Source organism: Aquarana catesbeiana, linkage group LG04, assembly GCF_042186555.1.
Source record: "Aquarana catesbeiana isolate 2022-GZ linkage group LG04, ASM4218655v1, whole genome shotgun sequence".
Classification (NCBI taxonomy): Eukaryota; Metazoa; Chordata; class Amphibia; order Anura; family Ranidae; genus Aquarana; species Aquarana catesbeiana.
In genome coordinates, this window is record NC_133327.1 from 675938203 (window position 1) to 675961770 (window position 23568).

Sequence of the window (23568 nt, forward strand, 5' to 3'; positions counted from 1 at the left end):
CTGGTCTTCTCTCACCTCGACTACTGCAACTCCCTCCTCATTGGCTTACCCTTACATAGGCAATCCCCTCTTCAGACCATCATGAATGCTGCTGCCAAACTCCTCCACCTTACAAACCGCTCAGCTTCTGCCACCCCTCTCTGCCAATCCCTCCACTGGCTTCCGCTCACCCAACAAATTAAATTCAAGATACTAACAATAGCTTCCAAAGCCATCCACAACTCGGGCCCTGGCTGCATCACTAACCTAGCCTCAAAATACCAGCCTAATCGTTCTCTTCGTTCCTCCCAAGACCTCCTACTCTCTAGCTCCCTAGTCACCTCCTCCAGGACTTCTCCAGAGTCTCTCACATCCTCTGGAACTCCCTACCCCAATCTGTCCACTTTCGGACGATCCCTGAAAACTCAATCCTTCAGAGAAGCCTATCCCAACCCCACCTAACAACTTTACATTTATTTTCTCCACCAGCCCATCCCCCACAGTTATTACCTTTCGTATCTCTTGACCTTCCCTCTTAGGTTGTAAGCTCTAATGAGCAGGGCTCTCCGATACCTACTGTATTAAATTGTATTGTATTTGTACTGTCTGCCCTCATGATGTAAAGCGTGTTATATAAATCCTGTATAATAATAATATTAATAATAATAGTAAGCAAGTATGAAAGATATAGAATAATTCAGCTATAAAAGCATATGAATAAAACAATTAAAATGGTGGGAATTTAAAGAAAAAATTGTGTATTCACTAAAAACTACTGCAGAAAATACAATAAAAATATCAGCATTCTGATACTGTAGAATGAACCATCCTTTGGAGGAAGCTGTAATAATCCCAGCATGATACAGAACAAAAAAAAACCTACTATAAAGTGAGGACTAAGTACAGACAACTGGTGAAAAGGGGCGGGGGGGAGGGGAGGGGGGCTTTCAAGGTCAGTGTAAATGACCAGCCTACCATGAAAACATTTTTGTCTGGAATTTCATGCAAACCCTGAAAAAAAGGGGTGCACATGATGTGGTCATGTGTAATAAAAAGCTGTGCATGATGTATTCAAACACTATATCACCAAAAGTATTGGGACACCTGCCTTTACACGCACATGAAGTTTAATGGCATACCAGTCTTAGTCCGTAGGGTTCAATATTGAGTTGCCCCACCCTTTGCAGCTATAACAGCTTCAACTCTTCTGGGAAGGCTGTCCACAAGATTTAGGAGTGTGTCTATGGGAATGTTTGACCATTCTTCCAGAAGCGCATTTGTGAGGTCAGGCACTGATGTTGGACGAGAAGGCCTGGCTCGCAGTCTCCGCTCTAACTCATCCCAAAGGTGTTCGATCGGATTGAGGTCATCAATAAAGCAAGGATTGGCAGTGTGTGCAGAAAACTTGGTCCGTCCAATCCAATATGTCAAACAAAGGAAAAAACCTAGTGCTCAAAGCACAGTATAACCCCTCTGGATTTTTTGAATGACAGACAAAGTATAGATTAAAAATGTTTATTAAATTAATCAGAAGTGATAAAATTACAGTGTCAAAAAATTGGCATGTAAAAATATTTATTAACAATATATGCTCAGTATACAAAATAGGCATGAAACTTAGCTGCCTTAATTCGAAAGTTAAGCTAGTGAGAATACATGCTGTAAAATGACACCTAACATGTTTCGGACGATGACGTCCTTCCTCAGAGGCTTAATGTTATTTAGGACAATCGTATTTTTTTGTTCTATAAATGTAAATATAGTAAATATTAGTATAACGGAGTGATAATGTAATTCAATACAGATTTCTCATTAAAATCGCGCTTTCAACATGAATTGACATGCTAGAACATAATTGATGACTGTATAGCAGTGGATCTTAGTACTTACACACACAGGCAGGGTTGAGGCCAGTCAAGTTCCTCCACCCAAAACTGGCTCATCCATGTCTTTATGGACCTTGCTTTGTGCTCTGGTCCAAATCATTTGGTGGAGGGGGGGGGGATTATGGTGTGGGGGTTGTTTTTCAGGGGTTGGGCTTGGCCCTTTAGTTCCAGTGAAGGGAACTCTTAAGGCGTCAGCATACCAAGACATTTTGGACAATTTCATGCTCCCAACTCTGTGGGAACAGTTTGGGGATGGTTCCAACATGACTGAGCACCAGTGCACAAAGCCAGGTCCATAAAGACATGGATGAGCAAATGTGGGGTGGAGGAACTTGACTGGCCTGACCTCAACCCGATAGAACACCTTTGGGATATATTAAAGTGGAGACTGCAAGCCAGGTCTTCTCATCCAACATCAGTGCTTGACTTAACAAATGCGCTTCTGGAAGAATGGTCAAACATTCCCATAGACACACTCCTAAACCTTGTGGACGGCCCTCCCAGAAGAGTTGAAGCTGTTATAGCTGCAAAGGGTGGGCCAACCCAATAATGAACCCTACGGACTAAGACTGGGATGCCATTAAAGTTCATGTGCGTGTAAAGGCAGGTGTCCCAATACTTTTGGTACTATAGTGTATGTAATAAGAAGGTGCACATGCTGTCATATATGTAATAAGAAGATGCACATGCTGTCGTATATGTAATAAAAAGAATGCACATACTGTAGTCATATGTAATAGAACACAATGTAAGAGGGCGAGGGAGGCTGATACATAGTGTGACTCACACAGTAGATGATGCATTGATACTGACTAAGAAGAATTACTTGACACATACATTGCAATGCTCACAAATATATAGTTTTGCTGACTGTCACATCATGAGGCTTCAGCAAGTTATTTAAATGATAGCTGTAGAGTGATAAATTAATTCTCAGCTGCAGGAGAAGTTGCAGGCTATAGACTCCACACACATCCCCTTATGAAGAATATAGGGGGGGGGGAATGAGCGCACCGCCTGTGTAGCTTTGCAACCCTTTCATGGGGGCGTTCGTCATGTAACTTCACACTCCTCCGCCTTCCCCCTTTGTCATAAACGCAGACTGTGTTTGAACAATATGAGGTAGGTACCGCAATCATTTACTAATGTAAATTCCTAATCACTGCACTGCACATTTCTGGGCTGAAAAAGTATTCTTATGAATCATACAAGACCCACCACAACCATCTGATTTCATAAACACCCCCCGAGGGTTCTACACTCTCCTAATCCATTTATTCCAGATCATCTTATATGACAGGCTTTTTTTTTTCTGAGCCTAGTCACTGGAGCTTTGAAAAAGTCATTTACGACCCATTGAATGGGTGATTGCTGAGCTGAAACAATGGCAGTCTTCTGCAAAGCTTGAGACTTTATAGATTTGGGGAGAATCATTGGTAATGCTGATTTTCTTTTAATGTTCCCTTGGATAGAGAGGAGAGGAGCCTGGTCTGCTTTCTGCTTCAGTGGCTTGGGTAGAAGAGCTGTAGAAAGAGGTGCAGCATCCTGGATGGATGAGTTCTTTCCTACACTACAGCACAGTGGATAGAAGAGTTCCTTCCTATACTACAGCACAGTGGATAGAAGAGTTCCTTCCTATACTACAGCACAGTGGATAGAAGAGTTCCTTCCTATACTACAGCACAGTGGATAGAAGAGTTCCTTCCTACACTACAGCACAGTGGATAGAAGAGTTCCTTCCTATACTACAGCACAGTGGATAGAAGAGTTCTACACTACAGCACAGTGGATAGCAGAGTTCTACACTACAGCACAGTGGATAGAAGAGTTCCTTCCTACACTACAGCACAGTGGATAGCAGAGTTATTTCCTACATTACAGCACAGTGGATAGAAGAGTTCTACACTACAGCACAGTGAATAGCAGAGTTTCTTCCTATACTACAACACAGTGGATAGCAGAGCTCTTATCTACACTACAGCACAGTTGATAGCAGGGTCCTTTTCCTATACTACAGCACAGTTGATAGCAGGATTCATTCCTATACTACAGCACAGTGAATAGCAGAGTATTATCCTATACTATAGCACCGTGGATAGCAGACCTCTTATCTACACTACAGCACAGTGTATAGCAGAATCCCTTCTCATACTACAGAACAGTGGATAACATAGTTCTTTCCTACACTACAGCACAGTGAATAGCAGAATTCCTTCTTATACTACAGCACAGTGGATAGCAGAGTTCCTTCCTATACTACAGCACCGTGGATAACATAATTATTTTCTATATTACAGCACAGTGAATAGCAGAATCCCTTTATATACTACAGCACAGTGGATAGAAGATTTCCTTCCTACACTACAGCACAGTGGATAGCAGAATTCCTTCTTATTACTACAGCACAGTGGATAGCAGAATTCCCTCCTGCAGTACAGCATCCTGGCTAGCAGAGTTTCTTCCGACAATACAGCCCATTGGACAGCAGAGTTCCTTTCTACACTACAGCACAGTGGAGCAGTAATGTGATTCAGCACCCTGGACAGCAGAGCTTCAAAGGCACTTCACACAGCAGAGCCACATAAGAACCTCGGACAGCGGAGTGTTACAGCCAGCAAAGAGAAGGCATTTCAGCACCTTGGACAGCAAAGCTCCATAGGCACTCCATGCAACCCACCGACACCAGCCCCTTCAGCACCTTGGACAGCGAAGTATTCCGGCCATAGCTACAGCCAACAAAGATAAGGCATTTCAGCACCCTGGAAAGCAAAGCTTCATAGGCACTCCATGCAACCGACCCACATAAGGCATTGCAGAACCTTGGACAGAGGAGTTTTCCGACACAAAGTACAACAGAATCACTTAGGGCATTCGGACACCTCACCTTGGACAACTAAGAGTTACTGCACTGCATGCAACTGAGCCACATGAGGCATTTCAGCACCTTGGACAAGCAGAGCTTCATAGGCATACGGTACAACAGTGCCATATAAGGCATTTCAGAACCTTGGACCAGCAGGGTGTTCCGACACCAAATGCAATTGAGTCACACAAGGCACCTTGGACAGTAGAGTGCAACGGACCCCACAAGGCTTTATAGCACTTTGGACTGCTGAAGGCTGCAGCACCCCATGCAGAAGAACCGCCTAAGGGATTTCAGCACCTTGGATCTTCATACAACCCATTAACATGAGGTGTTTCAGTACCTCTGACATAAGGGTTCAATAGACACTCAATACAAGCCATCCTCACAAGGTATTTCAGTATCTTGGACAGCAGAGTTGCAGGCACCCCATCAAGGTAAGGCATTTCAGCACATTGGACAGCAAAGCTCCATAGGCACTCTGTACATCCCAGCCACATAAGGCATATCAGCACCTTGGATAGCTACCCAATGAGCCTCTCTTCCACTGTGTGGATCTGACAGATTAGTGCTGAATCAGATTAATCATTACAACTGTGCCCAGGACTGGATAAGTGATCTGTAGGAGACAAGTCTTGAGACTTCTTTTTTTTTTTTTGGCTTTCAGTATTTCTTAGGTCATTGCAAAGTCTGAGCAAGCATGGATCTCACAAGGAGTGCATCAGCCCTAGGACTACAAGTGCTGGTTCTTCTTCTATGTAAGTAAAACAATCATTATTATTATTATTATTATTATTATTATTATTATTCTTTAGGTGAAGGAATACATGTATATGGTTTCTTACCTACAAAGGGGAAGAGAACCATGTACTAGGGTAAAGGAGCATCCAGATATAGGTTTAGGACAGTTTGTTTGGTTGGTGGCACAGTATGGACAATGTAAACCGTAAATGATCGACTTTCTTTATTTGACAGGCGCTATTGGTCAGAATATGGCAGAGCAAGAAGTGGAGAATCTTTCAGGTCTATCCACTAATCCCGAGAAAAACATTTTTGTCATAAGAGAAAATGGGACCACTTGTCTTATGGCTGAATTCTCAGCTAAGTTAGCTGTTCCCTATGAGGTTCCTTCCAGCAATGAGGTGGATGTAAGTATTATGTTTTAAAAATGTTTTAATAGTTTTCATGATTCAGCCCACATTTATGAGAATTACCAAAAAGTGTTTCTTAATTCTAAATTCTTGAGAATGTGATTTCTCTTCAAAGCATCCAGCCCTATTCAGTAGGACAATACGCAGAGAGCAACAAAACAAACCAATTGGAATTGGAATTGCTAAGAGTTACTGCTTCGCTTTTTGTTTTATTCAGTATGCTAGATTGTTGCTAATGCAGAATCAAATGTAGTAACATGACTTCAATTAATGAATAGTCTGATATTAGTCTATGCAATGACTGTGGATAAATGATGTTCTTCAGCCGCATGGTTTCTTATCTCTTGCAGTGGGATCTGGTGGAAGCTATCATCCAGCTGCCCAGAGATACTGAGATTAAAGGGAAATGCTGGAATAATGAGTCTGAACTGCATTTGTCATGGTTAGACAAAGCCTACACGCTGAAGTTGTTCTTTGTCAAGGTAACTAACACTACAGCTGCTCAAGGTTCTATAATTGAATGTTGCGAACTGCTAATGACATAGACATACTGCAATGCATGATTCATTATGACAACTGCCTAAGACAAGGCATTATCATCAAAGTGAAATCTTTCTCTAGTATGATGAGCTCTGCTTACATATAGAGCCATGTCATTCCTAGTTTTAAACAATGATCTATAATAAACAAATCCCATATGTCGCATTCCAAGAATGCAGGGTGGTATTAATAGGTCAACAGGTCAACAAATGCCTGCATTCAGATTTCTGATGCTTGCATTAAAAACAATGGTCCAACCAATTTTTTCATTAAAATCAATAGTTCAACCAATGCTTGCATTTTAATCAATAGCTCAATCAGTGCTTTCACTTAAAATCAATAGTTCGGGCAATGCTTGTGTTTGAACCAAAGGTCCAACCAATATCTCTATTAAGATCAATAGTTCGGCCAATGTTTGCATTTTAATCAATGGCCCAAGCAATGCTTTCATTAAAATCAATAATTGAGCTGATGCTTGCATTTCAACCAATGGTCCAACCAATGCTTTCATTAGAATCAAAGGTTCAGCCAATGCTTGCATTTTTATCAATGGTTCAACCAACGCTTTCATTTTAATCAATAGTTCAATCAATGCTTTCATTTAAATGAATAGTTCGGCCAATGCTTGCATTTCAACCAATGGTCCAACCAATGCCTTACTTAAAATCAATTGTTCGGCCAATGTTTGCATTTTAATCAGTAGTTCAAACAATGCTTTCATTTAAATCAATAGTTGAGCCGATGCTTCCATTGCAACCAATGGTCCAACCAATGCTTTCATTAGAAGGAAAGGTTCAGCCAATGCTTGCATTTTTGTCAATGGTTCAACCAATGCTTTCATTAGAATCAATAGTTCATCCAGTGCTTGCATCTCAATCAATAGTTCAATCAATGCTTTCATTAAAATCAGTAGCTCAGCCAATGTTTGCATTTAAAATCAATGGAGCAAGTGCTTGCTTAGAAATATCAATTTTATTCCTAGGATGGTCAGGACTTCACAAAGTCCACCGGAGGGAGTTGGAAAATGAGCAAAGTTCAATTTTTGTATGATCCCTCAGAACGCACAAATTTCAAAACTGGAGCAAGACGTGAGTATGTTCAAGACTACGGCATGTACGTGTGGTCCTCATAGACTGTTATCCTACACAATCACTAGTTCCTGCACCCCCAATCCCCTCCCCTCCCCCTCCGGCCAAAACCATGCCGCAGTGGTCCTCTTTATTGTATCCTATGCAGTATGCATGCAGCCTCAGATTCTTACTCCGAGGCCTCTACTAAGGAAAGGGGACAGTGTAATTGGAAAAACCCCACAATTACAGTATTATCACCACCAGAAGTAAATGGATGTTTACGGGAGAGGAGCCTTATAGCCGCAGTCAGTAGCTGAGTCATTTGGTGCGGTTGGCTGCTGACGTGTCACCAACAGATGTTCACCCAATACTGCTGTGCACAATGCAGTCCTTGTCGCTCTGCCCCTGGCTTTCCCATCTGGGGCCCTCTCTGGGACCCATGCCACTGCTAAATAAAGCATTTTGTTATATGAATTTACACCATAGGCATTTTTGATATAATCTTAAATAAATGCACGAAACAAAATAATATTTAAAAGCAACACATACCCTTTTGTAACATTTTACATGCATATTATAGATATCTCATCTTCCTCCATAAATCAATATCGTTCAATTTTTTATTTTTTTTTCATTTTAAAGCTTAAGGCATAACATAATTTATTTTTAAACTTACATGCTATTCTGCTGTGTCAATGTTTCAGCTGGAAAGCAAACGGCTACTAGTCATCACCTGTCCCTTATGGCCACACCAGTTGGGATGTCCTATGAATGTGAGGCTCCAGAGAAGCTCAGCCTGATCTCCAGTGACCAGAAGAAGACGGTGGTCCTGTTCCTGTCTGAGGTCCACATACAGCCATTTGACATTAAGAGTGACTTTGTCTTCAGTGAAGGTATGGCAATTGCTCTACAGCAGGTGGCATGGGCTTAAAGTTGAGGTGCCATTGGCTCCTTCTGCTGTCAATTACAGCCAGTGAGGAGGGAGCATGGGGCGGGGCTGAAATACTTTCTCTGTGTCGTATGGACACAGAGAGCTGGGCTCAGGAGCAAGCACACACGAGTGCCCCCCATAACAAGTGGCTTGCTATGGGGACACTCGGCATGGGGAGGGACCCAAAGCAGCGGCAGGGGACCATTGACCTGTACAAGATTAATATTACACCTTTCCATACACTCCAGAAGGGAAGATTTATTGTCCTTATTTGGAAAATTAATCCAAGCCTCGCTCTCAGCGTTCCTCACGTTGTTGTCCATTATTAGAGGATGATCTGCTCTCTCCATGGCATCAGAGGCTAAACTGAGCTCTTTACCATGCTCTGACTGGGTCATAATCAGTGCTTGCCCCTAGTCCCCTCCAAATGTCCCTGTCCCAGTCTTGTCTGTCAAAGGGAGTATCTCATCAAAACTGAAATTTCTATTGCAGGGGGTGTCTAAAATCTGACTTTGTGCAAACTTCTGGGGAAATCAGTAAGCCAATCACATAAGCAGGAAATTACATATCTGGGGGTTGTTCTGTACACCAACTGTGTACAGAACGCCTCCAGGTTGCCATATTGCATTGAATTTTACAGAAAATAGTGACTGCAAATTGAAAAGGAAAGGTCATTTTTTAATAACATTAACCACTTGCCGCCCGCCATATAGAAAAATGACGGCGGCAAAGTGGTTTCGATATCCTGACCGGACGTCTTGTGACGTCGCCAGGATATCAAGCCACTGCGTGGCCCCAGGGACGGGCATCACGGCGATCATTGTTGCGGTGTGTCAGTCTGACACCCTGCAACACCGATCTAGGTAAACAGTCTCTGACGGAGACTCTTTACCACGTGATCAGCGTGTCCAATCACGGCTGATCATGATGTAAACAGGAAAAGCCATTGATCGGCTTTTCCGCACTCACGTCTGTCAGAGTAGAGTAGAGAAGAGACGATCTGCTGCTCCTCTGGCAGGGGGGTATGTGCTGATTGATTATCAGCGCAGCCCCCCTGAGGATGCCCACACTGGACCACCAGGGACCCCCCCCCCCGGAACCACCAGGGATGTCACCACCAGGTATGCCACCCTAGACCACCAGGGATGCCAATCAGTGCCCACAATGAATGCCAATCAGTGCCCACAATGGTCACCACTGATTGGCAGACATTATTGTTTGGCACTAATTGGCATCCATCAGTACCATCTATTAGTGTACATCAGTGCCACTCATCAGTGCCCATCTGTGCCGCCTTTCAGTGCCCATCAGTGCCACCTATGTGTATCCATCAGTGCCACCTATGTGTATCCATCAGTGCTGCATATCAGCGCCACCTATCAGTGCCCATCAGTGCTGCCTATCAGTGTCCCATCAGTGCCGCATATTAGTGCCCATCATCAGTGCCCATCAGTGCCACCTCATTGGTGCCACCTCATCAGTGCCCATCAGTGCCGCCTTATCAGTGCCCATCAGTGCAGCCCGATCAGTGCCCATCAGTGAAGGAGAAAACAGGATTGCCCAGTATTGAAGTGGTTAAATTATAAAATGACTTGTGTAGAAATTGCATATGCTATTATTTTTTTTAATTTGCTATATTTTGGATATTTTTTTGGAGTTACCCTTTAAGGCAAAAACATTGTTTACTTTGCAACTTTCCCTTAGCTCAGGGGTCTCCAAACTATGGCCGTGGACCACATGCAGCTTGCTACAAGTCTTCATACAGCCTGCAGCTGTTGTGCACATTGTAACCCCCCCCCCCTCCAGCTGATGTGCACAGTCTCTGCTTCTCCCCTACCCCCCAACTCTAGTGCTACCCCCTTAGGAGCCCCAGGATTTTCTGGTTCTCTCTAACATTCACAGCCAGGAAGCAGGAATTTTCCGGCATTCACTCAGTAGTCAAAAACCAGCCCAGGGTTCTTTGTTTTGTTTTTGGTTAATTAGGTGTATACACTTGGATAGGGATGGGAAGGTATGGGAGGCCCAAAACTGGCATTTGAATGAGGACTTCAAACTGTTGTCTCTGGCTACCAAAAAAAATCACAAGGCTGTCCTCCTGTAGGGAAAACAGATCAACTCAACTGGTAAAAAAAAGGTTTCCAATCACTGAATGCAGGTGCTCTATCTCCATAAAAATTACCAATGCACCTGGTTTCTCTTTAGGTTCTCCAAGAAAGAGGTGTAGGGTAGCTGTATTGGCTTTAAGGGTTCCAAGCTGCCCCCTTGTTAGAAGGCTATCTGGGTATTTCATCTGGCTGCTTCTCCTCTATAGGCTCCGGGTTGTAGTGGTTGAAGAAACTTACTCAGTCCCTTAGGTGGATCCTGTGACACATGTGACTTCTAAACAGGCCTCCTGCTGGACAGGTGCCAATGGCCCTCAGGATGGCTTCAGGTAGGCTTAGCTGAGGCTAAAGGTGTGTGAAGATTCTATGGCCGCCCCTCTCTGTCTCCTTCCTTCTGCCCGGGGGCAGAGTCCTCCAGAATAGGGGTCCCCTGGACTCTGCTCCCACATGGCCAGGCTCCAGAATATTTATGGCTTGCCACCCCACCTTCTGGGCTGTTCCCACCCAGGGATTGGAGGAGATTCCATAAATATTCAGGCCTCATCTCTGCTCCTCTGCCCTCTAAGTTCTAGAACTTCCTAGTAGTTCCAGAAGACAGTGGGAGCCCAAATCTTCCTTCACTGTACACAGATGGTGCTGCCACATGCCATGTCCAGTGCAGGTTTTCCTCCACTGTACTGTGAAATTGCTCGCTGGGACTGTCAGGATCTTAGCAACCAATGACATGCTTGACCCAGCATTCACTTCCTCCACCCAGACCTGCCCCACCTCCCAACATTAGCTCTGAGGGAAATACTCATGCAAAGGGGACTCTGATACTGTATATAGCTGGGCTCTGATAAGGTTCTTGATATAAGGGGGGACTCTGATGGGGGGCACTGATATAAAGCTGGACTCTGATGGGTACCCTGATGTAAGGGAGGACTCTGATGGAGACACTGATGTAAGAGGGGACTCTGATGGGGACTCTGATGTAAGGGGGTCTCTGATGAGGACACGGATGTAAATCTGGACTCTGATGGGGACCCTGATATAAGGAGGGGTGTGTTTCGAGGGGAACGTCCCCTCTTCCTCAGAGCACAGCCTGTGCTCTGAGGAAGAGGGGACGTTCCCCTCGAAGCGCGTCAGCTAGCAGTGACCCCTGTGAGTTCCTCTGTGACCTTTGATGGGTCCATTGATTTTAGACTGTATGCTGTTATTTGAAGATTGTTTACACTATGAGATCTTCCACAACTGTTTGTAAGTAATTCCTTTTTACCATTGGTTTTAATAAATTTACACCCAAAGGATAATGCACATGGCTGGTGCACCCCTTTTTTTCTTTTTTCTCGGAATCTGAAGGGGACCCTGATGTAAAGCTGGATTTTGATGGGGACCCTGATATAAGAAGGGGCTCTGATGTAAGGGGGTACTCTGCTGACATAAAGCTGGACTCTGAGGGGGACACTGATGAGAGATGAGGGGGTCTGATTTTATGTAAGGGTGGACTAGCTTTGTTTTATTTTTATTTTTTTATTTTGTACTGAATCATAACATGTTGGTTACAAAAAAAGATCAGAAAACATATTTTTTTGTTTAAATTGTATCCATTGTTTTACAAAAAATTATACATTTTTTTTTGACTCACACATATTTGTAAATATGCAATGTGGTGCTCATACTGAAAAGTTTGGAGACCCCCTCCCCCTCCCCCTTTAGCTTATTGAATTTGGCTTTGCAAAGAATACCTAATCACGTGTAATGCCGTGTACACACGGCCGAACTTTCCGACAGAAAAGGTCTGATTGTGTTTGGGCTTCATAGAACAAGTTTCAAATCTTTCCAACGTACTCGATACCTATCGAGAAATCCGCTCGTCTGTATGTCCGACGGACCAAAAACGACGCTAGGGCAGCTATTGGCTACTGGCCGTTGGACTTCCTTTTTTCTAGTCCCGTCGTACGTCATCGCGTTCTAAACGATCGGACTTTGGTGTGATCGTGTGTAGGCAAGTCCGTTTCAGCGGAACTCCGTCGGAAAGACCGCCAGAGTCTACTCTGACGGAAAGTCCGCTCGTCTGTACGCGGCATTAGGAAAAATCCCCTTGCAAAGTGAACAGACTAAATTATAATTTTTTTTTCACTCACCCATATTTGCAAAATATGCAATGTGGTGCTCATACTGAAAAGTTTGGAGATTCCCTTTCAAAGTGAAATTCCCCTGCACCACATCCCCTCCCCCCAGTATGTTATTGAGGAAGGTATTCCTGCGTACGGACATCACACGGTGTACATTGTATGGAGTGTTGACCACCAATAGACATAAGAATACTCGAATAACTCTCATTAGCTGCGGAGCTCCATTTCTCACCTTCCCGTCTCTTCCTTTCTCATTGCAGAGTACAGATGTCTGACGGATCAGAGGAAACAGCTGGAAGAAACCTTGCCTCTTATCCTGGGAATAACCCTGGGACTGGCCATCGTCATCATCCTCGCCGTCTACCACATTCATCATAAGATGACAGCCAATCAAGTGCAAATTCCTCGGGACAGATCTCTCTACAAGCACATGGGATAAGCAAAGACTAAAAAAAAAAAAAAATCGAATGCAAAGCATAATGACCATCAGGTAGAAAGGCCAGAAGCACTTTGTCTTCCCGTACATGACGTCCATTTCCCTTTTTATCGGTGAAGCTTTTTTTTTTTTCCCCCTTTGCACTGGAAACCAGTATGACGCCATAATATTCCAGTGCAGACCACGTGCCAACGCCGCCGTCTATTGATTTTCATCATGATTTTTAAATAACCTAAAAATGCTTCTAAAGTCTTCAATGACAACTCTTTGCACATCTCACCTAGAATCCTCTCCTGTAGAACCTATGCATGTTTAATATAAGGAGCTTAAAGGGGATTTCCACTTTTGTAGCCAAATTGGGGGAACACCTACTTTATATTTGTTTCATAGCATAACGTAAAAGAAAAAAAAAATTGTTGGTTACCTTTTTTAGGTGCCTTTTACTTGCCTAAAAATTCTCCTTCCATGTTCTCCCTGTTTTGCGGTGTTTAGGAGGGGAGGGGGAGGGTGGAGTAATGTTTAACAGGATTGATCCTGTCTGTACTGTGTTCCCTTGTTTTCATTATCAGCTGTAAACTGGATTTGAACACTGTCTGTCCTAAAAAAAAATGGGTTAACGATTTAGGATAAATTCTTGACAAACCACTAAAATTAGCACCACATCCCTAATTTAAATAGATATAGGAGTACTTGTGGGATTTTTAAGCTGCATATACTAATAAATTGATCCAAAGAGGTATATTCAAAAGATATACATTTATATAATTAAGAAAAATTGTCTAAAAACAATTCCACAGCAAATACAGAGGGTACAATCCTTATGGCAACACCACATTTGATGGAGTTTCCAACATGTTTCGCCCTCAATCTGGGCTTCCTCAGGGGGATGCTGTCCACTGTCGGGTTACCAATTTAGAAACCGCCCTCCTGCATTGTCTAATAATGAGGGATAGCTCAGTCTGTGTGAGGACAAAGGCACAGTAATAGCAGGAATACACGGTTAGAAAATCGGCCGATCGCTCGACCGCCGACCAACGAAACAGCGTTCGTTGGTCGAAATCGTCTCCAACATTAACCAATCAAAAAAAAAAAATCTTTAAAAGAGCAAACGATTTCATACGTAGTCTTGATGTCTCATGTGCAAGTGGGGTCGTCTACTAGTTCCGCTCACGCGTGATAATGTTCAAAAGATGTTTTACAGACGACCTTCACACCAACGAATAGAAAGTCGTTCGTTCGCAAGCGATACAACACAATTTTTCTATTTTTTTCAATCGGTCTTTTTCGTTCAAAATATCGCTTATTACTTGCTGGGCATCAACGAGTAGAAGATCGGGCCGATCGTTGGTAAAAACAGAAATTTTCGCCTGATTTTTTTATCGTGTATTCCTGCCATTAGGCTCGGTTTTGCAGGCGCGATTTTACCACAATTTTAATTTTGCATTTATTGTGCTTTTTTTTGAGGGGGGTGGGGGGCAATTTGTTGTTGGGCAGATTAACCACTTAAGGACCGGAAGATTTTACCCCCTTAATGAGCAGGCCATTTTTTGCGATACAGCACTGCGTTACTTTAACTGACAATTGCGCGATCACGTGACGCTGTACCCAAATTAAATTGATGTCCTTTTTTTTCCACAATTAGAGCTTTCTTTAGGTGGTATTTGATCACCTCTGTGGTTTTTATTTTTTGTGCTATAAACAAAAACAGACAATTTTCTACTATAAAACATATCCAATAAAAAATATGTAAATTCAAAAAATTTTAACTCAATCAATTAAGACCAATATGTATTCTGCTAAATGTATATTAATTGGTTTGCACAAAAGTTATCACAAACGATGGGATATTTTTAGGGAATTGTGTATTTGTTTAATTTTTTACTAGTAATGGTGGTGATCAGCGATTTTTAGCGGGACTGCGACATTGCGGCGGACAAATCGGACACTAACTGACAATTTTTTGGGAACCAGTGACATTATTACAGTGATCAGTGCTAAAAATATGCACTGTTACTGTACTAATGACACAGGCAGGGAAGGGGTTAACATCAGGGGCGATCAATTGGTTAAGTGTGTTCCTTGGGAGTGTTTTCTAACTGTGTGGGGGATGGACTGACTGGGACAACACAGAGATTCGTGTTCCTGCTTAGCCAGAACACAAGATCTCCATGTCCTCCCCTGTCAGAACGCCGATCTGCCTTGTTTATTACATAGGCAGATCCCCATTCTGCCTCTGTGTGGAAGAATCGCGGTTGGCCGGCGGACATCCTGTCCGCCAGACCCACTGATCAGTTCCCCCTCCTGCCAATCGGCGCACGCCCACACGGGCTAGTGCACAAAGCGATGTACAGGTACGTCGCTTCATGCAGCCGTGCCACCTTGCCTCAGTACAACTACGGCGGGCGGTCGGCAAGAGGTTAACAAAATGCAAATCATGGCTAAATCGCTGTAAAATTGTGGCAAAAAACGCACTGCATGCTTTTCTGCGGCTTCTCCCTTGAAGCCTATTGAACCAAAAAAAGCAACAAAAAAAAGCACAATTTTGCTTGCCCTGAGGTTGGGTTCACATATATGCAAATTGGATGCGTTTAATTGCATTACATGTGAATGTGACCGGTTTTCAAGAGGGCCGGCTCACACGTGCGGAGCGGCCGCAGTGTGGTTTTGAAAAGGGTCCTGTGCGTTTTTGGGTCCGGCTCAGTTGAGAATTCAATTTGCACCTGAAAAGGAATGCACCAGACTCCGGACCGCAAACCGCAGCCGAACATATGTGAACCCAGCCTGACCCAGGGCCCGGGATAAGGGGTGGGCGGGAGGGATGGTTGCCCTGGGCGCCATGGTTTATTGTAGGCATAGGGGCGCCTTTCTTCTGTTCCAAGGCTGACGGGAGCAGTGACAGTGATTTATACAAGCGAGTGACTGCTGGGTGTAGGATCCCCCTAAGCTTGCACATCATAAATGGGGGAAGGGGGGCGCTCTTTGGCATCTTTGCCCTCCGTGCTGGATGACCTTGTCTCGACACTGGCCTAACCCTTACCAAAAACGCAGCAACATGTCCCATAGGAAACCATGTTAAATTGAACTGTAGTGCGCTTCTGCAAAAAGCACCAAAAAACGCATAGGTGTGAACCGAGCCCGAGGTCTCTTACTTTTACTTTGCACTAATAGTGGAATGGTCAGAAGGTGCTACTGCAGCCCCCTGATGCCTTTTATTTATTTTAAATTTTTTAAATTTTTTTTTATTAGCTGAATGGTCAGGAGGTGCTACTGCCACCTGTTTTTTTTTTTTTTATTGTAGAACAGTCAGGAGGTGCTTTTGCTTTTTTTGTGTTTTTTTATTTAATAGCCAAATTATCTGGAGGCCTTACTGCAGCCTCCTGATGTCTGTTATTTTTTTTCTTTTACTTTTTTTAATTTCTGTGTGGTCAGGAGGTGCTACTGTCACCTCTTGACACCTGTTTTTTTTTTTTTTTTTTTTATTGTAGAACAGTCAGGAGGTGTTACTGCAGCCTTCTGATGCCTGCTTTTATTTCTTGTTTAGTTTACTTATTGTTTTTCTTTTGCTTTCTTTTTTTTTTTTTTTTTTTTGTGTTTTTTTTTTAATAGTGGAACTACTCCAGCCTCCTGATGCCTGTTTTCTTTTTTACTTTTTTTTTTTTTTTAAATAGCCAAATGATGATCTGGAGGTGCTACTGCTGCCTCATGATGCCTGTTTTTTTTTCCTTTTTAACAGCTGAATGGCCAGAAGGTGCTACTGCCACTGCTTGACACCTGTTTGTTTTTTTTTTTGTTTTTTTAATAGTAAAACAGTCAGGAGGTGCTACTGCAGCCTTCAGATGCCCGCTTTTATTTCTTGTTTAGTTTCTTTTGCTTTTTTGTGTTTTTTTTTTTAAATCTAATAGCCAAATTATCTGGAGGCCTTACTGCAGCCTCCTGATACCTGCTTTTTTTTATTTTATTTTATGTTTTTTTATTACTATTATTTAAATAGCTGAATAATCTGGAGGTGCTACTGATGCAAGGTGATGCCTGTTTTTATTTTTTTTCCTTTTTTTTTTTTTAATAGCTGAATGGTCAGGAGGTGCTACTGCTGCTTTCCGATGTCAGTTGTTTTATTTATTTCAATAGCTGAACAGTCAGGAGGGGCTACTGCCTGTTTTTAATTCTTAAATAGCCAAACAATCTGTTCTTCTTTTCTTTTTTTTTTCTTTTTTTTTCTTTTGTTAATAGTGGAACAGTCAGGAGGCCCTACTCCAGCCTCCATACGCCTGTTTTTTGTTTTTTTTGTTCCTTTTCTTTTAATAGCTGAATGGTCAGGAGGTGCTACTGCTGCTTCCTGAATCCTGATGTCTGTTATTTATTTATTTATTTATTTATTTATTTATTTATTTATTTATTTTAATAGCCGAACAGTCAAGAGGTGCTACTGCCGCCTCATGGCGCCCGTTTTTTTTTTTTTTTTTGCGTGTTGTTTTTTCTTTAATAGCCTTTTCCTCTTTTTTTTTTTTATTTTGTTGATAGTGGAACAGTCAGGAGGCCCTACTACTGTCTCCATACGCCTGTTTTTTGTTTTTTTGTTTTTTTTTTTCATTTTTCAGCTGAATGGTCAGAAGGCGCTACTGCTGTTTCCCGTTGTCTGTTTTTTAGTTGTTGATTTAAATAGCCAAACAGTCAGGAGGTGCTACCGCCGCCTCCTGACATCTTTTTTCTTTTTTTGTTGTTTTGTTTTTTCTTTAATAGCCAAATGATCTGTTTGTTTTTTAAATTTTTTATTTTTTTCTTAAATAGCCGAATGGCCTGGAGGTGCTACTGCCACCTCTTGACGTCTGTTTTTTTTTTTTTTTTTTTTTTTTTTACTTTCTTCAATAGTGGAACAGTCAATAGGTGCTATTGCAGCCTCCTGGCACCTGTTTTTGCTTTTTTTTTTTGTTCAACAGCTAATTCCGTGTACACGCGAGTGGACTTTCCGGCAGCAAAGGTCTGACGGAACGATTCCAGGGGACATTCCTGATCCTGTGTGGGCTTCATCGGACCTTCACCGGACCTTTTCTGTCGAAAATTTCCGACGGACCTAGAAATAGAACATGTTTCAAATCTTTCCGACGAACTTGATTCCTATCGGAAAAAAAAAAACGTTCGTCTGTGTGCTAGTCCGACGGACCGAAAACGACGCAAGGGCAGCTATTGGCTACTGGCTATTGAACTTCCTTTTCTAGTCCGGTCGTTCTTCATCACGTTCGAAAGGATCGGACTTTGGTGTGATCGTGTGCAGGCAAGTCCGTTTCAGCGGAACTCCGTCAGAACTCCGTCGAAAAGTCCTCCGGAGTTCAGTCCGACGAGAAGACCGCTGGTGTGTACGAGGCATAAGTGTTCTGGCAGCCCTACTCCCACCTCCTGACACCTGATTTTTTTTTCTTCGTTTTTTTTTTACATCTGAATGGTCAGGAGGTGTTACTGCTGCCTCCTGATCGTTTTTTTTTTTTTTTTTTTTAAATAGCTGAATGGCAATATTATAATGTAAGCACCTCGCAGCAACTTGCGAACCAAACGTTTGGCTTGTGGCTGCAGTATGGCCCCATTGACCTCAATGAGTTAGTACGACGGGAGGTGCCACAGCCCCCTCAAGCTGTAAAGTTAGCATTTGGTCAGGTTGCGCGGGGGGGTAAAACTGTGGCTCAGTCACCTGTTTTTACCACCACCTGCCTATGTAAAAGAGCCCTACGCCTGTCCAGAAAGCCATGACAACTTCTCCTTAGAAACATCTTAAAAATTAGAAAATATTTTTTACATTTTTTTTTAAGTTTTACTGTGTAAAGGGGTACACAAAACACATGTATGGAGAGAGGGGGGGGGGGGGGGGTTCTGAAATATGACTGCAAATGTGGAAATAGTCTTTAACTCTATAAAGAAAAAAACTATAAATATTGTTAAATAAGATAAAGCTTTAGACTCTATTTTCTAAGGACAATTCTAAACACCAAAATTGTCACACAATGTGCTTTTCTACGATATATTATTGAACGCTGACATTAAAAGCCAGTTGAAACTTTGTTGTTATGATGATTCTTTTAGCCAGTAACCCCGGGGCATGCTGCTTGTTGTATTCCTGTTATAATTGCACTGTATGAAATACAAAGCTTTGATAATTACGTAGTTCTCTTCTTTTGTAAATATGTGACTCCAGATATGATTGTGTGAGTTGAATTTTGAAGAAGAACTCGAATTGACACTCGTTACCTTTAGCCCTTTTACTATGAGAGCCATTTTTGCTAAGTTTTTGTGTTTTTTATTTTTTTTTGCACACATATTTAAAAGAATCAGTTAAGGTCAGAAGATTGATTAAACCCCCCAATATATACAGTACAGTGAAAAAGTATTTTCCCCCTTATTGATTTTAAATTTTTACATTTTTTTTGCATATCTGTCACATTTAACCTTTTTCTGACACTTGTTGTTTAAATTTGTATTTTTTTGCTAGAAAATTACTTAGAACCCCCAAACATTATATATATATATATATATATAAAATGTTTGGGGGTTCTAAGTAATTTTCTAGCAAAAAAATACAAATTTAAACAACAAGTGTCAGAAAAAGGTTAAATGTGACAGATATGCAAAAAAAATAAATTTTTTTTATGTATATATATATATATATATATATATATATATATATATATATATATATATATATATATATATATATATACAGTGGGGACGGAAAGTATTCAGACCCCCTTAAATTTTTCACTCTTTGTTATATTGCAGCCATTTGCTAAAATCATTTAAGTTCATTTTTTTTTCCTCATTAATGTCCACACAGCACCCCATATTGACAGAAAAACACAGAATTGCTGACATTTTTGCAGATTTATTAAAAAAGAAAAAACTGAAATATCACATGGTCCTAAGTATTCAGACCCTTTGCTCAGTATTTAGTAGAAGCACCCTTTTGATCTAATACAGCCGTGAGTCTTTTTGGGAAAGATGCAACAAGTTTTTCACACCTGGATTTGGGGATCCTCTGCCATTCCTCCTTGCAGATCCTCTCCAGTTCTGTCAGGTTGGATGGTAAACGTTGGTGGACAGCCATTTTTAGGTCTCTCCAGAGATGCTCAATTGGGTTTAAGTCAGAGCTCTGGCTGGGCCATTCAAGAACAGTCACTGAGTTATTGTGAAGCCACTCCTTCGTTATTTTAGCTGTGTGCTTAGGGTCATTGTCTTGTTGGAAGGTAAACCTTCGGCCCAGTCTGAGGTCCTGAGCACTCTGGAGAAGGTTTTCGTCCAGGATATCCCTGTACTTGGCCGCATTCTTCTTTCCCTCGATTGTAACCAGTCGTCCTGTCCCTGCAGCTGAAAAACACCCCCACAGCATGATGCTGCCCACACCATGCTTCACAGTTGGGCCTGTATTGGACAGGTGATGAGCAGTCCCTGGTTTTCTCCACACAGACCAGAGAATCTTGTTTCTCACCATCTTGGAGTCCTTCAGGTGTTTTTTAGCAAACTCCATGCGGGCTTTCATGTGTCTTGCACTGAGGAGAGGCTTCCGTTGGGCCACTCTGCCATAAGGCCCCGACTGGTGGAGGGCTGCAGTGATGATTGACTTTCTTGTACAAAGGTTTTTATTGAAAAATATATCAACAGAAAAGTACAAAACAGTGATGGATACATCATAAATGAACAGGTACATGACTGCCGGTAACCGGCCATTAGAGCTAATGATCAAAAATTTAAGCCTGGTCTCAGGCTACTCTAAGCCGAGGCCAGGCGACATGCCAAGGCACATCCTCAACTCGCGTTTACTGGCATAACTATATAGGACCAGCACAAAGTAGTATCTTTGCAAACGCACATGAATAACTAAAAAAAAAAAAAAAGATATATACATAGCAAGATATTGTTGCAATATGTAGCATTTCATGCAAAAAAAAAAAAAAAAAAGGAACTAAAAGAACCAAAAATAAAGTCAGCTTAAATTGAATAACTTCAATGAGGAGAACATACCTCTGCATATGACAATTCGTATATTATATTAAATATCCACTCTCTGCAGAATTAAGCCTGAGGGCTTGAATGAAGAGAAGGAGAAAGAAAATGAAAGTAGAAAAAGAAGGGGATAGAAAGAAGGGAAGGAAGGGAGGAAGGGAGGGAAGGACCCTGGGGTGGGGGGAACGGAGGCTCATTATAGGGAAAGGAGCGTTAGGTCAAATCTTGATGGGCGATTATAAGTCACACAGGGTTGCCATATCCTGAGGAACTTGTCAAGTGTGTCCAACAATATGGCCGTAAGTTTCTCGTTTATCATAATATCATTCACAGTGTTTTTAACTGCTTCAAAACTAAGGTTCGGAGTTTACCAGGCCCTTGCTATGGTCAATTTCGTTGCAGTGAAAATATGTGCTGCTAGTTGATGTTCAGGACGAAGAAGTTCTATAATCGGTTTCCATAAAAGGGCTTCAAAAGGTGATGGTTGACTTTCTACAACTTTCTCCCATCTCCTGACTGCATCTCTGGAGCTCAGCCACAGTGATCTTTGGGTTCTTCTTTACCTCTCACCGAGGCTCTTCTCCCCCGACAGCTCAGTTTGGCCGGAAGGTCAGCTCTAGGAAGGGTTCTGGTCGTCCCAAATGTCTTCCATTTAAGGATTATGGAGGCCACTGTGCTCTTAGGAACATTAAGTGCAGCAGAAATGTTTTTGTAACCTTGGCCAGATCTGTGCTTTGCCACAATTCTGTCTCTGAGCTCTTCAGGCAGTTCCTTTGACCTCATGATTCTCATTTGCTCTGACATGCACTGTGAGCTGTAAGGTCTTATATAGACGGATATGTGGCTTTCCTAATCAAGTCCAATCAGTATAATCAAACACAGCTGGACTCAAATGAAGGTGTAGAACCATCTCAAGGATGATCAGAAGAAATGGACAGCACCTGAGTTAAATATATGAGTGTCACAGCAAAGGGTCTGAATACTTAGGACCATGTGATAAAAATGCAAACAATTGTCAACATTGTCAAAAATGTCAACAATTCTGTGTTTTTCTGTCAGTATGGGGTGCTGTGTGTACATTAATGAGGAAAAAAAATGAACTTAAATGATTTTAGCAAATGGCTGCAATATAAAAAAGAGTGAAAAATTTAAGGGGATCTGAATACTTTCCGTCCCCACTGTTGACCTTTTTAGTTAAAAAAAGATCAAACGGGCTTTTAGCAAGAAATGGCTTGCTGTAATGATATGGATAAGTTGTGCTGTGTAGCCTTTGCCTCTCCCTCGGTATGGCATCAGGATATATGCATAAGGATACAGAAAAGACTACAATAGTGTAATCCCATTTATTGATAAAAAACAGTTAAAAACAAAAAGCCAAATGGCTGCTTACATCTCAGGGTGCCTTCTCCCGGCACTGAGGCTGAACCGCTCATAGGAGGCTGAGAGCTCCGCTCGGCACGTGGTTACTGGCGTGCGTTCCAACATCAGCTGCCAACAACCACAGAAGCCGGAATTGGAATCAGAAGATTACGTAACCAGGCACCCTGAGATGTAAGCATTGTAAAGCGCTGCGTAAACTGTTGGCGCTATATAAATCGTGTATAATAATAATAGTAGTAATAAACTATACGAATTTCATTACGAATGCAATAAAACAAAATTAGTAACTTAAAATGTCACTAAACCCCAGGAGCCTGCATTTACTATATCTGGTCCCCCACAGTACACAGAACATGGAAATGTAATTATTTTAGTAAATATAAACGCTAAATACCATTTCTCATCAGCAGAATATTTCTTCTATCAGTGTCTGGTTAAAGCTTGTAGGAAAAATTTTCATTCTCCCCAAACTGTCCTATGAGGCTGCAGGACCCCTGACCCTCTGCCTGGACAGTGATGATTGGCCCTGTGCTGATCACATGTACCCCCCCCCCCCAAAAAAAAAGAAAACTCTCTAGCAATACACACCAAACTGAGCATGTGCAGAGTGACTCCAAGGCTCTGTACTATCTAGGGATGGTTTGGGGACAGTGGAAGAAGGGAAGGATCAGAGATGACAGGATCAAACAACCTTTTTATACAATGCAGAGGATTAACCCCTTAGGTTCCCCAGTGAGTATAACAAGCATGCTTTACTGATTTTACTGTTGTGGGTTTAGTAACACTTTAACGGATCAATCCAAAATTAATCAAATGTTTTCGTTCTGCACATGTCTATATGTGTAACACTTGTCATACCTGGAATTCAGCTTTAAATGATTACTACCAGCGATTTAGCAACATAACATTACCAATGTTGCTATAAAGTACAACTTTTAATTCTTCGGCATTATATCATTATTATAATACGTGACAAAAATAATATTCATCCTGATTATCAGAAGCATTATATTACTGTTGTACTTGTTTCCTCTCTAAGGACAATTAGTATTCTACAAAACATGAATGAGTGCAAAAATATATTGTAAAGGTAAATGGCTGTGAATGGGATTGCTGCAATGAGCTGC

The 23568-nt window shown here is 42.0% G+C and overlaps 1 protein-coding gene across 1 annotated transcript; it reads left to right on the plus strand.

The window, feature by feature from the left end:
* The first annotated feature begins 3023 nt into the window (after positions 1–3023).
* LAMP5 (lysosomal associated membrane protein family member 5) lies at positions 3024–15541 on the plus strand. Its single transcript, XM_073628633.1, has 6 exons — positions 3024–5486; positions 5704–5876; positions 6230–6361; positions 7402–7507; positions 8194–8382; positions 12900–15541. The coding sequence occupies exons 1-6, from the start codon at positions 5429–5431 to the stop codon at positions 13076–13078; spliced, it is 837 nt and encodes a 278-aa protein (XP_073484734.1). The 5' UTR covers positions 3024–5428; the 3' UTR covers positions 13079–15541.
* The last annotated feature ends 8027 nt before the right edge of the window (positions 15542–23568 follow it).

Excerpts from the sequence above, each read along its gene's own strand:
- LAMP5 (XM_073628633.1), top strand. The coding sequence starts at position 5,429 with ATGGATCTCACAAGGAGTGCATCAGCCCTAGGACTACAAGTGCTGGTT. Across the intron at positions 5,487-5,703 it reads AGTGCTGGTTCTTCTTCTAT|GCGCTATTGGTCAGAATATG; the intron begins GTAAGTAAAACA and ends TTTATTTGACAG. Across the intron at positions 6,362-7,401 it reads TGAAGTTGTTCTTTGTCAAG|GATGGTCAGGACTTCACAAA; the intron begins GTAACTAACACT and ends TTTTATTCCTAG.